Raw genomic sequence first — 14,318 nt, 5'->3', positions numbered from 1 at the left:
GTCCAGGAACTATCTGAAACTCGGATTTAAATCAGAGACTTCTGATGGTTGTGATTCTCTTAACAGAATAGTTACCCATGAAAAATTAGAAAGATTGAAATCTCTTCCAGCTCCTGGGTAACTATGGTGCTGATCCTCCCATCCCTAAACTACCCTGCCAACCCCCAACTTTAGATAGTCAGAAGCTTTTTTCCCAGGGTGGAAGAGTCAAGTACTAGGGGACATAGATTTAAGGTGAGAGGAGAAAGCTTTAGAGGAGATGTGCGGGGCAAGTTTTTTATGCAGAGGATAGTGAGTGTCTGGAATCCGCTGCCAGAGGAGGTGGTGGAAGCAGGTACGATAGTGGTGTTTAAGAAGCAGCTTGACAAATACATGAATTGGATGGGAATAGAAGGATACGGAACCCAGAAGTGCAAAATGTTTTAGTTGACGGACAATATGAGCGGCGCAGGCTTAGAGGTCCGAAGGGCCTGTTCCTGTGCTGTACTTTTCTTTGTTCTTTGTTCTGCAGCCCCTGACTACCCAGCCCCACCCCATCATTACTCCCCCACCCTCCACTCACCCTCCCCATCCCCCAACTCTCCCCGACCACCCAACCCAGCTCCTGCACCCCCCCCCCCGCCCCCCTGCCCCTCTAGCCCCGAACTATTCCTCCACCCCCTCAACCACCTGATTCCCCATTGCCTGATTACTCCTAGCCCCATGACTACCCCCCATCACCCCAATTAGCCCCCTCCCGCAACTACCCTTCACCCCAGCTCCGACTACAACACCCCCCCCCCCCCCGGCTACACCCCAACCCACCCGACTACACGCGTACCCATCCAACTACCCCCAACCACCCTACCCCCACCTCTTGACTAGCCCCACCCCTGACTACACCCCAAATCATCCTACCCCATCTCCCGGCTACTGTTTCCCACATCCCACCCACCTCAAATTCCCCTGACCCATCCTACTTACTTACACACTCACGTTCTCTCCTGTCAAAGAGGCTGGGACCTTTAAACTTATCCACTTTACAGGAGCTAGCACTGTAAAAGGCGGGGAGGCGGGGGGGGGGGGGCTTGGTGGCGTGACTTCACTTCCCCTTTCACTTCCCCTGACACTGCTGCCCTGCACTGGAAGGGCTCCGGAACCATTGCACTGCACATTTCTCAGCAGGCCCGGGTTGAAGGCCCGGGTTGAAAGCCCGGGTAAGAAAATCGGAGATCCATTCCAGTGTAAGTAAAAAGGAGCAGAGTGGCAATTTGATGGCGATTGCCATGCCATGGAAGTTCTGGGTGAATCCTTCACGTGTAAGAAGGATAATGGAATAATTTACAGTGCTCAAAGTGAAAGATAAATCCTTAAGAGTAAATTCTAGGCCAAAAAACTGTGTTTACCTCAGTTGTTGGACCAGTGTAAATTGTGCATCCCATTCTGCTCATTGAAAATTGGTCAGTTCATCTTAGAATACAGGTCTAATATATGCTGCGTTAAGCAAACAAACATTTTGTCTGAAGGAACAATAATTATTTAACCAAAAAGTTGGGTTTGGTGAGGTTATGAACGTCAATATCTAAACATATTATGATGTAGAAGAGATGGAGTGAGTCTGAAGAACACAGAGGGCGTTATTTATGCCAATGACCCAACTGCAGCCTCTATAAACTCACAAGATGTTCCCAAAGCATTATTAGATCGGGGGGGTTGCTGTGGCCTTGTATTTTGTTTAGATCTCGTTTTTATTCTTTTAACAGAAGACAAGACATGGACTGTAACACAGCACAACAACACAGAGCTAACCAAAGTCCAAGGCTCCAGTTCAGGCAAACCTCATCTCGTGCACTTGAGCTACACTGCTAACACGGAGCAGCTGCAGGCCATGATTAACAACATGGACTACTGTGAGCAGGAAGTGTCCTACCGTTGCAGAAAGTCACGCCTTTTAAACACACCTGGTAAGTGCAAGGACAAAGTTGTATTGCATCAGTTGCTGAAGAACTGTAATTTATGAAGCCTATTAGCGACAATCTACATGGCTCATGCTATAGGGTGTGGTTCAATGGAGCATTTGGTTTGATGTAGTTAGTTTCCTTCTAATGATAATATTTATTGCAGGTGTTTCTCAGCTACAGCACATAGCCATCTGTGGTTCAGTGTACTGAACAGAGAGAGTTGAAGCAATGACGTATACCTAATTTAGCAAATACAAAACATGGTCTTGCATTCTTCTGAGTGTTCTTTGTACTTGTGTGTAAAACTGTGATTGTGTAAAGCTTGAGGCTTGTATTCCTTGGAATATAAAAAGTTACGGGGTGATTTGTTTGGGATGTTTAGGATTTTGAAAGGAATTGATGTGGTAGATAAAGACTTCTGCTAGTGCGAGAGTCTAGAACAAAGAGGCATAACCTTAAATGCAGAGACAGGCCTTTCAGAAGTGAGGTTAATGGTTGGTAGAATTGTGGAAATCTCTCTAACAAAAAGCAATAGGTGCTAGCACAATGAATAATTGCTTAGGTAATTGAAAGGAGGAATTGTTTTCGCTCCTGTGGTGGAATTTATCACAGCTGTAAAAAATGTGAGCAGAGTTTTTAGAGCAGGTTGTTGGATGTGAATTGGCCTGAAGCCTCCTCACTGAGATGGAAGCTCTTAATAAAATAATTTATTTATTCAGCCTTTTAGTTACAGAGCATCAGCCAGGCAGGGAAAAGCCTCAAGGGCGAGCCATGTAATTGTAATAATGTTGAGTTAACCAAGCGTGGCACTGGAATGTGCTCTACTGAGTGCGCTCTTCACTTGTTTAAACCTGACATTGATAACTTTTTACTAGATAAGGGTAAAAAGGATATGGAGCCAAGGCAGATGGATGGAATTAGCATACTGTTCAGTCATTATTTTATTTAATGACAGGACAGGATCAAGAAAATGAGTGGTCCACTCCAGTTTCTATGTTCTCATAACTCCAATGACTCTGACTTCTGACCTCGATTCCGGTTCTCAAGGTCAGAACTGCACCACTTTTGCAACAAAGCTCAGAAATGCAAGTAGCATGGACAGGGGAAAGAGGCAAACTGAACTCCTTTATTTTTCTCGCCGTTTGTCCTTAAGGAGAGGTGTTTTGATTTTTAAAATAGGCTGTGGTGTGTTTCCTCAAACCCCCTGTTTGTGCAGTCAATTTTAAAGTGGTTCTCAGCAAACTCTCTTTGTTAAATATTTATAATGTCAAACCAGGTGAATGGTCCTTGCAACCACATACTCTCACACAATCACACAAGGCGATAGGAAGAAAAGAGTTTTACAACTATGAAAAACTTAAAACAAAAAAAATCCCAAAGATACAGATATTAATTCACACAAATGTCAGAGTCCAGTCAGGGTTCCTTCATGTAGGAGCTAAAGTTCAGGCTGGTTCCATTAGCTGAAAACAGGAGTTGCCAAATTTCTTCAAGTTGGTGATAATACAGCAAGATGAGGTTGGTATGCAGAGATTTGGTCTGCTCTGCAAGCATTGGCAGTAATCGTCCAGGGAACCAGGCTTCAAAGAGGTTTAAACTTGAGACAGCCTTGGTTGCCAGCCTAGAATCCGGCTTTGGTGTTGACAGGCTAGATGTTAACAGCAGACTGCCTTGGGAGTCCAGGAATGTAACATTAAAACTTTCCAAATTCCAAAGGAGCTTAGATTATGTGGTGTTGCCCATTGATGAGTTAGTTTCAGGTTAACAATCAGTTTCTATGTCTCTGGTCAAAATCCATTATTCACCTTAGGAGACACGTGGTGTCTCCGCTGGTATAATGAGCTTCGATGGTTCTCTATTTGTTATAAGTCCAGAGTTGGGAGACATGCCGCCTGCGCCTCCCTTGTTTCATTGATTGTAATGGGTCCAAAATGATAAGTATGAGATTCTCCAAGGATGAGGGTTGAGCTTCGTCCTGTAATTACTGTTGGAAGTTTCCAGAGCTGTAGCTAACTTGCAAATCATGTGACTGTAACAGCCATGTTTTTGCTCCAGAAAAGTGCAGTTTTAAATAAGCAGAAAGTAAGGTTTGATTTACAAAATTTATGACCTCTTTCGTGTCTTATGGACATGACAGAAGCCAATGGGCTATTTGTTATTGAAAACTTAATAACCTTGTATGCAGTCAGTTGGACATTGGAAGGCTTGAAAGTTACTTAATAACTGTGTTGTTCTTCAAAATAAAGCAAGAAGGGGTTAAAATTGATAAAGATATCTGCGCTGTGTTGGTTTCAGTAAGCGTACATATTTTGCCATCCTGCTGAGCTATAATTATGCTTATCTAGCATTATTCCAACCAATTTAAATGCTCTATACATAGCTCTGTCCTCTAAAACCTCTCCAACTTGCACTGTTAAGACAGGCAGACAGTTTTATGAAGGGATGTAAGTGAAAGTTTTTGAAGTAAGTCTTAACTAGACAAGCCTTGTAGAATTTGCTGGAAACCATGGCGAACAATTCAGGCAGTTCCAATGTGCTGACATGACATATGTTATGATCTGATCATTAAGATTCCATTATCTCCAATTTTTTTGTTGATAATTTAGTTTCTTCGTATTAAATTTGCAATTTGTTGTGATATTTACATTGCTTGATTAATTAAAGGAATTAATTGGTGGATAATTTGATTTCTTTAGTAGAAACACACATTGCAGAATTGCTGTCAGACTGTCCATGTTTGATTCCCTTGGTTAAGGGTTGCTAACCTTGCTCCTGAGCTTTCTGTTTTAGTGAAGACGACCAGTCGTTATATACCAGCACACTAAAATCAGCAGGGGGCAGGGCTTCAAAACTAGCATAATCTGCTGATTTGCAAGCTTTACAGAAGTCACAGTGCTGCACATAAGTGCAGAGTTGAACTTCCCCCTTTCAACGCATTATGCAGCAAGTTGTGACCTGGAATGCACTATCTGAAAGGGTGGTGGCAGCAGATTCAAGAATAGCTTTCAAAATGGAATTGGATAAATATTTGGAGAGAAGTACATTGACAAAGCTAGAGGGGAAGAGCAGGGTGTGGCACTAACTGGATAGCTCTACCAAAGAACCAGGATCCGAGTGGCAGGCTGAGTGGCTTCCTTCCATGCTGATAAAAACAAAAAAACTGCGGATGCTGGAAATCCAAAACAAAAACAGAATTACCTGGAAAAACTCAGCAGGTCTGGCAGCATCGGCGGAGAAGAAAAGAGTCGACGTTTCGAGTCCTCATGACCCTTCAACAGAACTGATTTAAATCAGTTCTGTTGAAGGGTCATGAGGACTCGAAACGTCGACTCTTCTTCTCCGCCGATGCTGCCAGACCTGCTGAGTTTTTCCAGTTAATTCTGTTTTTGTTCCTTCCATGCTGTATCATTTTACGAGTTTGTAAATACCCACTTGCATTATGTTTTTGCAAGTCCAAAAATGTGCTATCATTATGTCCTGCATTAGTGAGAGTGGGAAAAGAAATCACTGGCCACTGTACAAAATCACAAACATCTTCTCTTTTGAATATTGTTATAGTGTAACTATGCATAGTATTGAGAATAATTACTTCCTCAATATTAACTCTTAACAAAGTTCCCTGCACATGCACAGTTGCACAGCAACTGGAAAGTGCCAATGCAGGCCACTCACAAGTTGTCCACAATAAGATACTGCTTGTGCCTGGCTATGATTATGCAATAAGATTTAAAGGTACCATACATTCAAATGAAGAGGCTGCACACAAATTTAGAAGGGACATTGGTTATTAGTATTCATTCACATGCCATCTGTTTAAACAAGTTAACTTCGTTTCTTTTTCCCTCCTGAGGCAATTTTGTGAGGTTGCATAATTCGCCCGTCATTCTTCAGCGCTCTTGTTTGTTTAATGATAGATGCTTCAATTAAAATAATAATCACTGTTGTGCTTTACTTCAAGAGCTCATATTCCAATTCAAAACTTGGCCGCTGATTGATGCTAGAAAGCCTTTTGTTTGTCACACAGTGAGAAAGGTACTATTCAATGGGAACAACAAATCTCATGATCCCGTCGGTAACCCCACTTGAGAAACTGGGGAATCAAGAGCATGTATAAATGCATAATTACCGTGCAGCCTTTTTCATTTACTTATCTTTTGACAAGCTTAATGCGGTATTCTTTGATCCCTGTCGAGCACATCTTTATTTTTGCCAACACAGGACCAAATCATGTCGAGTTAGAGTTCTCAATTTTGGTGCTGGGTTTGGCCAGCTATTTGTTTTCTGTAATTAATATAAACATGCTGACATTTAGATATGTTAGGCTGTTTCATTCCAGGGATTTAAACTAGACCTGATTAGAAAGGGGAATGAAGAAAGTTATTTATTTGCCTTGCCAAGGATACCATATGTACAGTCAATAAAGCAGTAAAGAGTGACTTCAATCAATGCAGTTTGAGATGGGAATGCCCAAATGAAAATAAGGGAGCAAAGTCAGAACCAATGAATGTTGCACAGGATTGCTTTCTGAGCCAGTGGGGTAGTGTTCGACTGGATTGCACCATGTTCCTCAGCACGATTGATCTGAAATCGGCATAAACTGTGCAAATGATTGCAAAATTTTAAATGCAAATTATATTCAACAGAAATCAAGTTTTCACGATCTTTTTGACTACTTAAGGAAAAAATTGCCCTAGAAGACAGCCACACCTATGCAAGTTCATTTTATAAGAATTTCCACTAATTGCACAGCTTCATGGGTCTTTAAGGGGCCCTAAAAATTAATCTGCTTCTTTTGGCCCAAGGACATCAGTAGGCACCTAGGAACATAGGAGTAGGAGTAGGCCATTCAGCCCACCATTCAGTACGATCATGGCTGATCATCCGCTTCAATGTCTTCTTCCCACACTATCCCCATATCCCTTTATGTCATTGGCGTTTAGAAATCTGTCAACCTCTGCTTTAAACATACTCAATGACTGAGCTTCCACAGCTGCCAGGGTAGAGAATTCCAAAGATTCACAACCCTCTTGAGTGAAAAAATTCTCCTCATCTCAATCCTAAATGGATTCTCCCCTATTTTGAAATTGTGTCCCCTGGTTCTGGACTCCCCAACCAGGGAAAACATGTTACCTGCATCTACCCTGTCTATCCTTTTATGTATTTTGTAGGTTTCAATGAAATCACCTTTCATTCGTTGAAATTCTAGACAATAGAGGCCCAGTTTCCCCACTCTCTCTTCATAGGACAGTCCTGCCATCCTGGGGGAGAACAAACCTGGTGAGCCTTCATAGCACTCTCCCCATGGCAATAATATCCTTCCTTAGTTAAGGGGACCAAAACTGCACACAGTACTCCAGGTGTGGCATAACCAAGGTTCTATACAATTAAAGCAAGACTTCATTACTCCTGTACTCAAATCCTTTTGTGATAAAAGCTAACATACCATTAGCCTTCCTAATTGCTTGCTACACCTGCATGTTAGCTTTCAGTGAATTATTGACAAGGACACCCAGGTCCCCTCGTATGCCCACACTTCCTAATCTCTTGCCATTTAAGAAATACTCTGTGCATCCGTCTCTCCTACCAAAGTGGATAACCTTACATTTTTCCACATTATATTCCATCTGCCATGTTTTTGCCCACTCACTAAATCTGTCCAAATCCTCTTGAAACCGATTTGAATCTTCTTCACAGAACACATTCCCACTTAGCTTTGTGTCATCCGTGAACTTGGAAATATTATATTTGGTGCCTACCACCAAATCATTGATATATATTGTGAACAGCTGGGGCCCATGTACTGATCCTTATGGTACCCCACCAGTCACGGCCTGCCAACACGAAATGATGTGTTTATTCCTGTCTGTTTTTGCCTGTTAGCCAATCCTCAATCGACGCCAGTATATTACCTCCTATCCCATGTGCTTTACTTTTGCTGACCAACCTCTTGTGGGGAACTTAATCAAAAGCCTTCTGAAAATCCAATTGTACTACATGCACCGAACCCCTCCTTTATCAACTCTGTTAGTAACATCCTCAAAAAACTCCAGCAGGTTCGTCAAACGTGATTTCCATCCAGAATCAGATCATTATTATCCAAGGGCAGGAATTTTCGCTCGAGCGTGAAATGACGTGCGTTGACGTGGGCCAAGCGTGCCGACATCAATGCGCAGTTGTGCGATTGTTCCGTCGGCGGACACGCACCAGAGCCAGCAACGCGCCCACCGACAAATAAAAGGCCTGTTAAGACCATTAAGTAATCAATTAAATTAAAATTTTAGCTGCCTGTCCAACCTAATGGGCAAGATGAGGTTTCCAAAAGCAAATAAAAACTTGACTTTTTCACTAATTACATGTCCCTGCTCGTGTGACAGAGTCACATGAGAGGACATGTTTCATTACATTTTTATTTATTTATTGTTTCAAATATCTCTTCATCAGCTCTGTGCCTCAGGGAGGTTATGAAGCGCTCATTCGTGCGCAAGCACGAAGTTCAAGCTCAACTCACTCGACCCCCCCCACCCCCCAACTCCACACGGGCAGCTGCCATCACGTTTCACACCGGGCGGGCCTTAATTGGCCGGCCAGCCTAAAATCGCAGTGCGGTGCTGATCGCGGGCGGCCCAGCCGAGCACCCCTACCAAGGGCAAAATTCTGCCTCACGTGACCATTTAACACACCCTTTAGAATAGATTCTAGAGTTTTCTCTACTACTGGTGCAAGGTTAACAGGTCTCTAGTTACCTGTTTTCTCGCTCCCTTTCTTAAATGGTGGGGTGACATTTGCTTCTTTCCAATCAGTAGGAACCATTCCAGAATCTATAGAATTTTGGAAGATGACCACCAATGCATCCAATATCTCCACAGCTACCTCTTTCAGCACTCTGGGATGTAGAATATCAGGTCCCAGGAACTTATCAACCTTCAGCCCCATTAATTTCTCCAATACAACCTTCTTACTCATACTAATCTCTTTCAATTCCTCATTCTCTCTAGTTCCTTGGATCTCTATTTCTGGGAGATTTTGTGTATCGCCCTCAGTGAAGACAGACACAAAGTAATCATTTAGTTTCTCTGCCATTTCTCTATTCCCCTTTATAAATTCTCCTGACTCTGCCTGTACTGGACCCACATTTGTCTTAACCAAATGTTACCTTTTTACGTAGCTATAAAAGCTTTTACAGTCTGTTTTTATGTCTTTTGCTGGTTTACATTCATATCCTATTCTCCCTTCCTTAATCAGTTCCTTAGTCCTCCTTTGCTGTATTCTAAAATACTCCCAATCCTCAAGTTTACTTCTTTTTCTGGCAACTTTATTAGAATTTTCTTTTGATCTTACACAATCCTTAACTTCCTTTGTTAGCCACGGTTGACTGACTTTTCTTTGTGGGTTTTTTGTGCCTTGAAGGAATGTATAGTTTAATCATTTGGTAGGACAGAATATTGCTGAAAAAAGACATTTTTGTCGAAGTTTTTCACTTTACACTCAATTCGCGTGAAAAATACCAATTCTCAAAAGTGTCCAACATTAGATGTGATTCCGTGATTGGACAACATTTGCTAAATAATCCCCAGATTATGCCGACAACCAATTTAAGATTGCCAGTTGGGCTCACCGTTGGGCACAATGTGTGTTTCCCCTGACATTAGTATTTTTTTGTGAATTGCCCTGATGAGTGCAGGATGGAAAGCTTTGACAAAAAATATTTTTTTTTTTGGCAATACTCAAGAATGCATAGCTGCTGTAAGTTATGTTATAATTCTTTAAAGACCATCCGTTGTCTATGTACCATCATACCTTTTAACGTACTTTCCCAGTCAACCTCAGCCAATTGTTCCTTCCTACTTTCATAATCTCCTTTGTTCAGATTTAACACTCTGATTTCAGATTGAACTACTTCACATTCAACCTGTTAAAAACTTTTTTTGAAGGTACTGTTTTTTTTAAATTTGCTAAGAAACTAACTACTCTACCCCAATGTAACTAGCCAATGTCTCTGTGCATTTTTTTTATAATGAGCAGGTTACTCACAAGTTGACACTCTTATTGAAAACACTTTACTTGTGATGAACTCATTTCCAGTTGCGTTAATGAAGTTGCATCAAGGTATCAGTTTTAAATATGCCTGGTATATACATTTTATAGAGCAGCATTTCATCTAAAAAGTAATTACACTTAAAAATACTGCCCAATTGTGGTGGTTCATGACAAATTTTGAGTTTGGCAATATGCAAATAGTTGAGAAAAAAAGACTTCTCAAGATGGTGCAACTTAGATGCAATTTGTGCTCAAAGTGGAAACTCTGATGGTTTCTACCCCAGGATTTTAATGTAAGTGGGTGAGGAAAATGCAGGATCTTTAGCCACGACCTTACAAAGCTCCTTGGATTTAGGAATTACCCTTTTAGTTTGGAAAATTGCAAATATTGCTCCATTATTTAAGAAGGATGAGAGAGCTCCCAGGAAATTAGACCCATTTATAGCATTTGTTGTGAAAAAAATATTCAAATCTATGATTAAGGACAGCATGGCAGAGCACTTAGAGAAATGTAAACTGGTTAAAGTGAGCCAACATGGATTCATAAAGTGAAAACAGAATTACCTGGAAAAACTCAGCAGGTCTGGCAGCATCGGCGGAGAAGAAAAGAGTTGACGTTTTGAGTCCTCATGACCCTTCGACAGAAATTGAGTTCACAAGGAACTCAAGTTCTGTCGAAGGGTCATGAGGACTCGAAACGTCAAGGAACTCAGGTTCTGTCGGAGGGTCATGAGGACTCGAAACGTCAACTCTTTTCTTCTCCGCCGACGTTGCCAGACCTGCTGAGTTTTTCCAGGTAATTCTGTTTTTGTTTTGGATTTCCAGCATCCGCAGTTTTTTTGTCTTTATGGATTCATAAAGTGTTGCTCATGCCTAAGAAACTGAATTGAACATTTTTTTTATAAATAAAGTAGGAGACGTCGGAATCATCATTTTGGCCAGGATTTTCCCCTCGGCGATTTGGGGGCGGGGCCCGATCGCCAAGGGGAAAATGATGCGGGATGATGTCAGGAGGAACCCCCGTCATTATCCCAGTCCCTTTAAATTTTCAGCAAGGCGGGCGGACAGCGAAATCAACTGTCCGCCCGCCGACCTGTCAATGGCCAATTAAGGCCATTGACAGGGTACTTAAAGTAATTAAAGGCCCTGCCCATCCAACCTTAAGGCTGGCGGGCCGGCCAGGAGCCCCAGCGGGCTTCTGATAATGCGTGAAACCTCTTACACTGGCGGGATGGGGTTTCATGTTCCTTTTTAAAAACTTTAATAAACGTAATGTTATATTTATTAACATGTCCCCATCTCGTGTGACATTGTCACATGAGGGGGACATGCTAATAATATTTTTATTTTTTTATTTTGTAAGTTTTTTTAGACTGTCACTAATCTCCCTGAGGCAGCACTTAGTCTCAGGGAGCAGTGACTTTGACAGCTGGAGATTCCCCCCCTACCCCCCATCGCACAGGAAGCACATAGCGCTTCCTGTCAGGCAGGCTATGCGTTCCCGGTGCAGGCGGGGGATGCCCTCAGCCGGTAGTGCGTTCTTTTGTGTATGCGCGCTGAAGAGCGCACAGATCTCCCTGAGGCAAAGTGCTTTAAATAAAGCTGAGAAAAAAAATTTCCCTGCCATGTCCCCTCATGCGACACTGTCACGTGAGTCGGGAAATGTCCATAACTTGTATCTAAAGATGCTGTAAGATTTTTAATTCCTCATGAAACCTTATCCGGCATGTTTTTAATTCACGTGTAAAATTTTTACTTTATTTTTGAGGTTTCGTGCTTTTTCAGAAGCCCAGCAGGGCTCCTGTGCTGCCCGCCAACCTTATGGTTGGGCGGGCAGGTCCACTAACGACGTCATCTACATTGCTAATGGCCTTAATAGGCCGTTGACAGTTCGGTGGGTGCGCAGCCGACTCGGGTGCGGGCCCGCCGAACTGAAAGTCTGAATGAAGCGCCGTGACGTAGAGGACGCACGTCCGATGTCACCCCGCGTCATTTTACGCGTCGGCGAGCGTGCCCCGCCCCTACTCGCAGACCGAAAGATACAGCCCCAGGAAACAGTGTAAGCTGAAAATCCCAGCCAGGGTATTTTGGAAGGAAGGTAGGAAACCCTGCTTTATACAAAGTTTGGTCGAAATGTGCGCTGCCTCCCACACAAAGATGGAGAAGCCCAATCAATGATCAAATTTAAACCTAAGGTTCAGAAGCTTTTACCAAGGGCCATGGGCAGGATGTTGCCCTTGGGGGAGGGTGCTCGGTGGGAGCGGTCAGGAAGCCGATGTACCACATCACGATTTTACGGGGGGGGGGGGGTGGTGGGCCAATTGAGGCCTGCCCAGCGTGGAACGTGAGCGGCAGCACTCGGCGCTGGCTGTGTGGATGGCGGGAGGAGGGCGACCCAGCCTAGGGCAAACTTTGCACATGCTTCAATCTCTCTGAGGATAATAACAATGATGGATAAAGATGTCATAAAACGTGCCCCTTCATGTGACCCTGTCACATGAACAGGAGCATGTTTTTAATTCAAGTGTAAAAATTTTACTTTATTTTTGATTGCATTCAGAAACCTCATCCACCTCCCCCAATACCCCCCACCCTCCACACGCTCTCTCCACACACCACCCCCCCCCACCCCCGCACCCCCCCCCCCCCCCTCCCCCCGCCCGTGGGCAAGGTTTCATAAAAAGTGCAAAGGCCGCTTGGCGTTTTTGCTTGCCCGCCAACCATAAGACAGGGTAAATTTGAATTTAATTACCTTTTTAATGGCCTTAATAGGTTGTTTAACTGTTGGCTGGCACACTGCCAGACAAAATATCGTGAACTACGCGACAATGTTGGGGATGCTCACCCGACATTATCGCGAGTCATTTTATGCTCAGCCTGGTCATCTGCCCACTGAGCTCAATATTCTGCCGCATGATCTCATTGAATGCCAGAACAAGCTTGAGGGGATGAATGGTCTACTCCTGTGTGTAGGTTCCTAGCCATCAGGATGTGCCATGACCTTTAAGGAGGCTCTCAACCATTGAAATCGGCTACAGGAAGGCAGCTGTACCATTTCCCAACTCTGCTGGCATCAGCTCAGCTGCTGATGAAATCCTTATGCATGCCTTTGTTACCTCCAGACTCAGCTACTTAAGGCAAATACCATTCACACATCACTCCTGTGCTCACTGACCTACGTTGGCTCCTGGTCTGACATCATTTGAATTGAAAATTCTCATCCTTGTTTTGAAATCCTTTCATGGTCTCACCCCTCCTTTTCTCCAGCCCTACAACCCTCCAAGATTTCCATGCTATAAAATTGTGGCTTCTTGCACATCCATGACCTTATTGGTCCATCATTAGTCATGTGTCTTTAGTTGCCTAGACCCTAAATTTTGGAATTACCTGCCTGACCCTCTCCACCTCTGTCCTCCTTTAAGATGCTCCTTAAAACCTACCCGGTTTGACCAAAGCTTTTGGTCATATATCCTAATATTTCTTCATGTGGTTTGGTGTCAAATGTTGTTTGATAACACTCCTGGGAAGCACCTTGGGATGTTTTACTATGCTGCTTTTATAGCATAGAAAACAAAGCAGCTGATTTGCACACAATAGGGTTCCACAAACAGGAATGTCATAATGACTACATAATCTCTTTTTTATTTAGTGATGTGTTGGTTGAGGTATAAATATTGGCCAACACCATGAAGAACTCCCCTGCGCTTCTGCAAAATAACACCATGGGATCTCTCACATTGACATGAGAGGGAGATCGGGCCTCTGTTTTAACATCTCATCCAAAAGGGGGCACCCTCAATACTGAACTAGGTTGTCAGCCTGAGCTGTGTGCTCAAGTGGGACTTGAACCCATAACTCACTTCAGAGGTAGACATGCTGCCCATTGAGTCATAGTTGACACATTATTCGGGCTACCAAAATTAATATACTGATTTCTTCCTTTCTGGAATCTCCCTGTTATGATGTGGCAGATGATGTGTGCTAGGTAGACCAAATCAACTAGGGAAACTTGGTCATGCTATCACAACAGTTTTTCAATTTGTATTTATTGTGAGAAGATGCATACATTGAATTCAGAAATAATAAGTCCACTAAGACCTTTAGAGATATTTAAAATAAAATTAAAATATGTATTACCAAAAAAAAAGGTCCCAAACACATACACAAGATTACAATTACTTAATACTATAATAACTCCTAAAATTTCTAGTTAACCTGACTCCCAATTGCACACCCCCTATAAGGCAACAGGCCAAAATAGATTTTAGATTTAAAAAAAAAAGCCAGCAAGTTAACACAGTGCCCACTTGACAATAGAATTCCAAATGGTTTTCTCCAAAT

The 14,318-nt window shown here is 42.8% G+C and overlaps 1 protein-coding gene across 1 annotated transcript in view; it reads left to right on the top strand.

Moving 5' to 3' along the window:
- Window positions 1-14,318, top strand: part of LOC121284659 (contactin-associated protein-like 5) — a 1,009,875-nt gene that overhangs the window by 609,397 nt on the left and 386,160 nt on the right. Inside the window, exon 13 of the mRNA XM_041200217.1 lies at window positions 1,743-1,943. Coding sequence (XP_041056151.1) covers window positions 1,743-1,943 — 201 coding nt within the window. The remainder of the gene's footprint in view (window positions 1-1,742; window positions 1,944-14,318) is intronic.

The sequence above is a fragment of the Carcharodon carcharias genome, chromosome 12 (assembly GCF_017639515.1).
Source record: "Carcharodon carcharias isolate sCarCar2 chromosome 12, sCarCar2.pri, whole genome shotgun sequence".
NCBI lineage: Eukaryota > Metazoa > Chordata > Chondrichthyes > Lamniformes > Lamnidae > Carcharodon > Carcharodon carcharias.
This window is presented reverse-complemented; position numbering and strand designations above follow the sequence as displayed.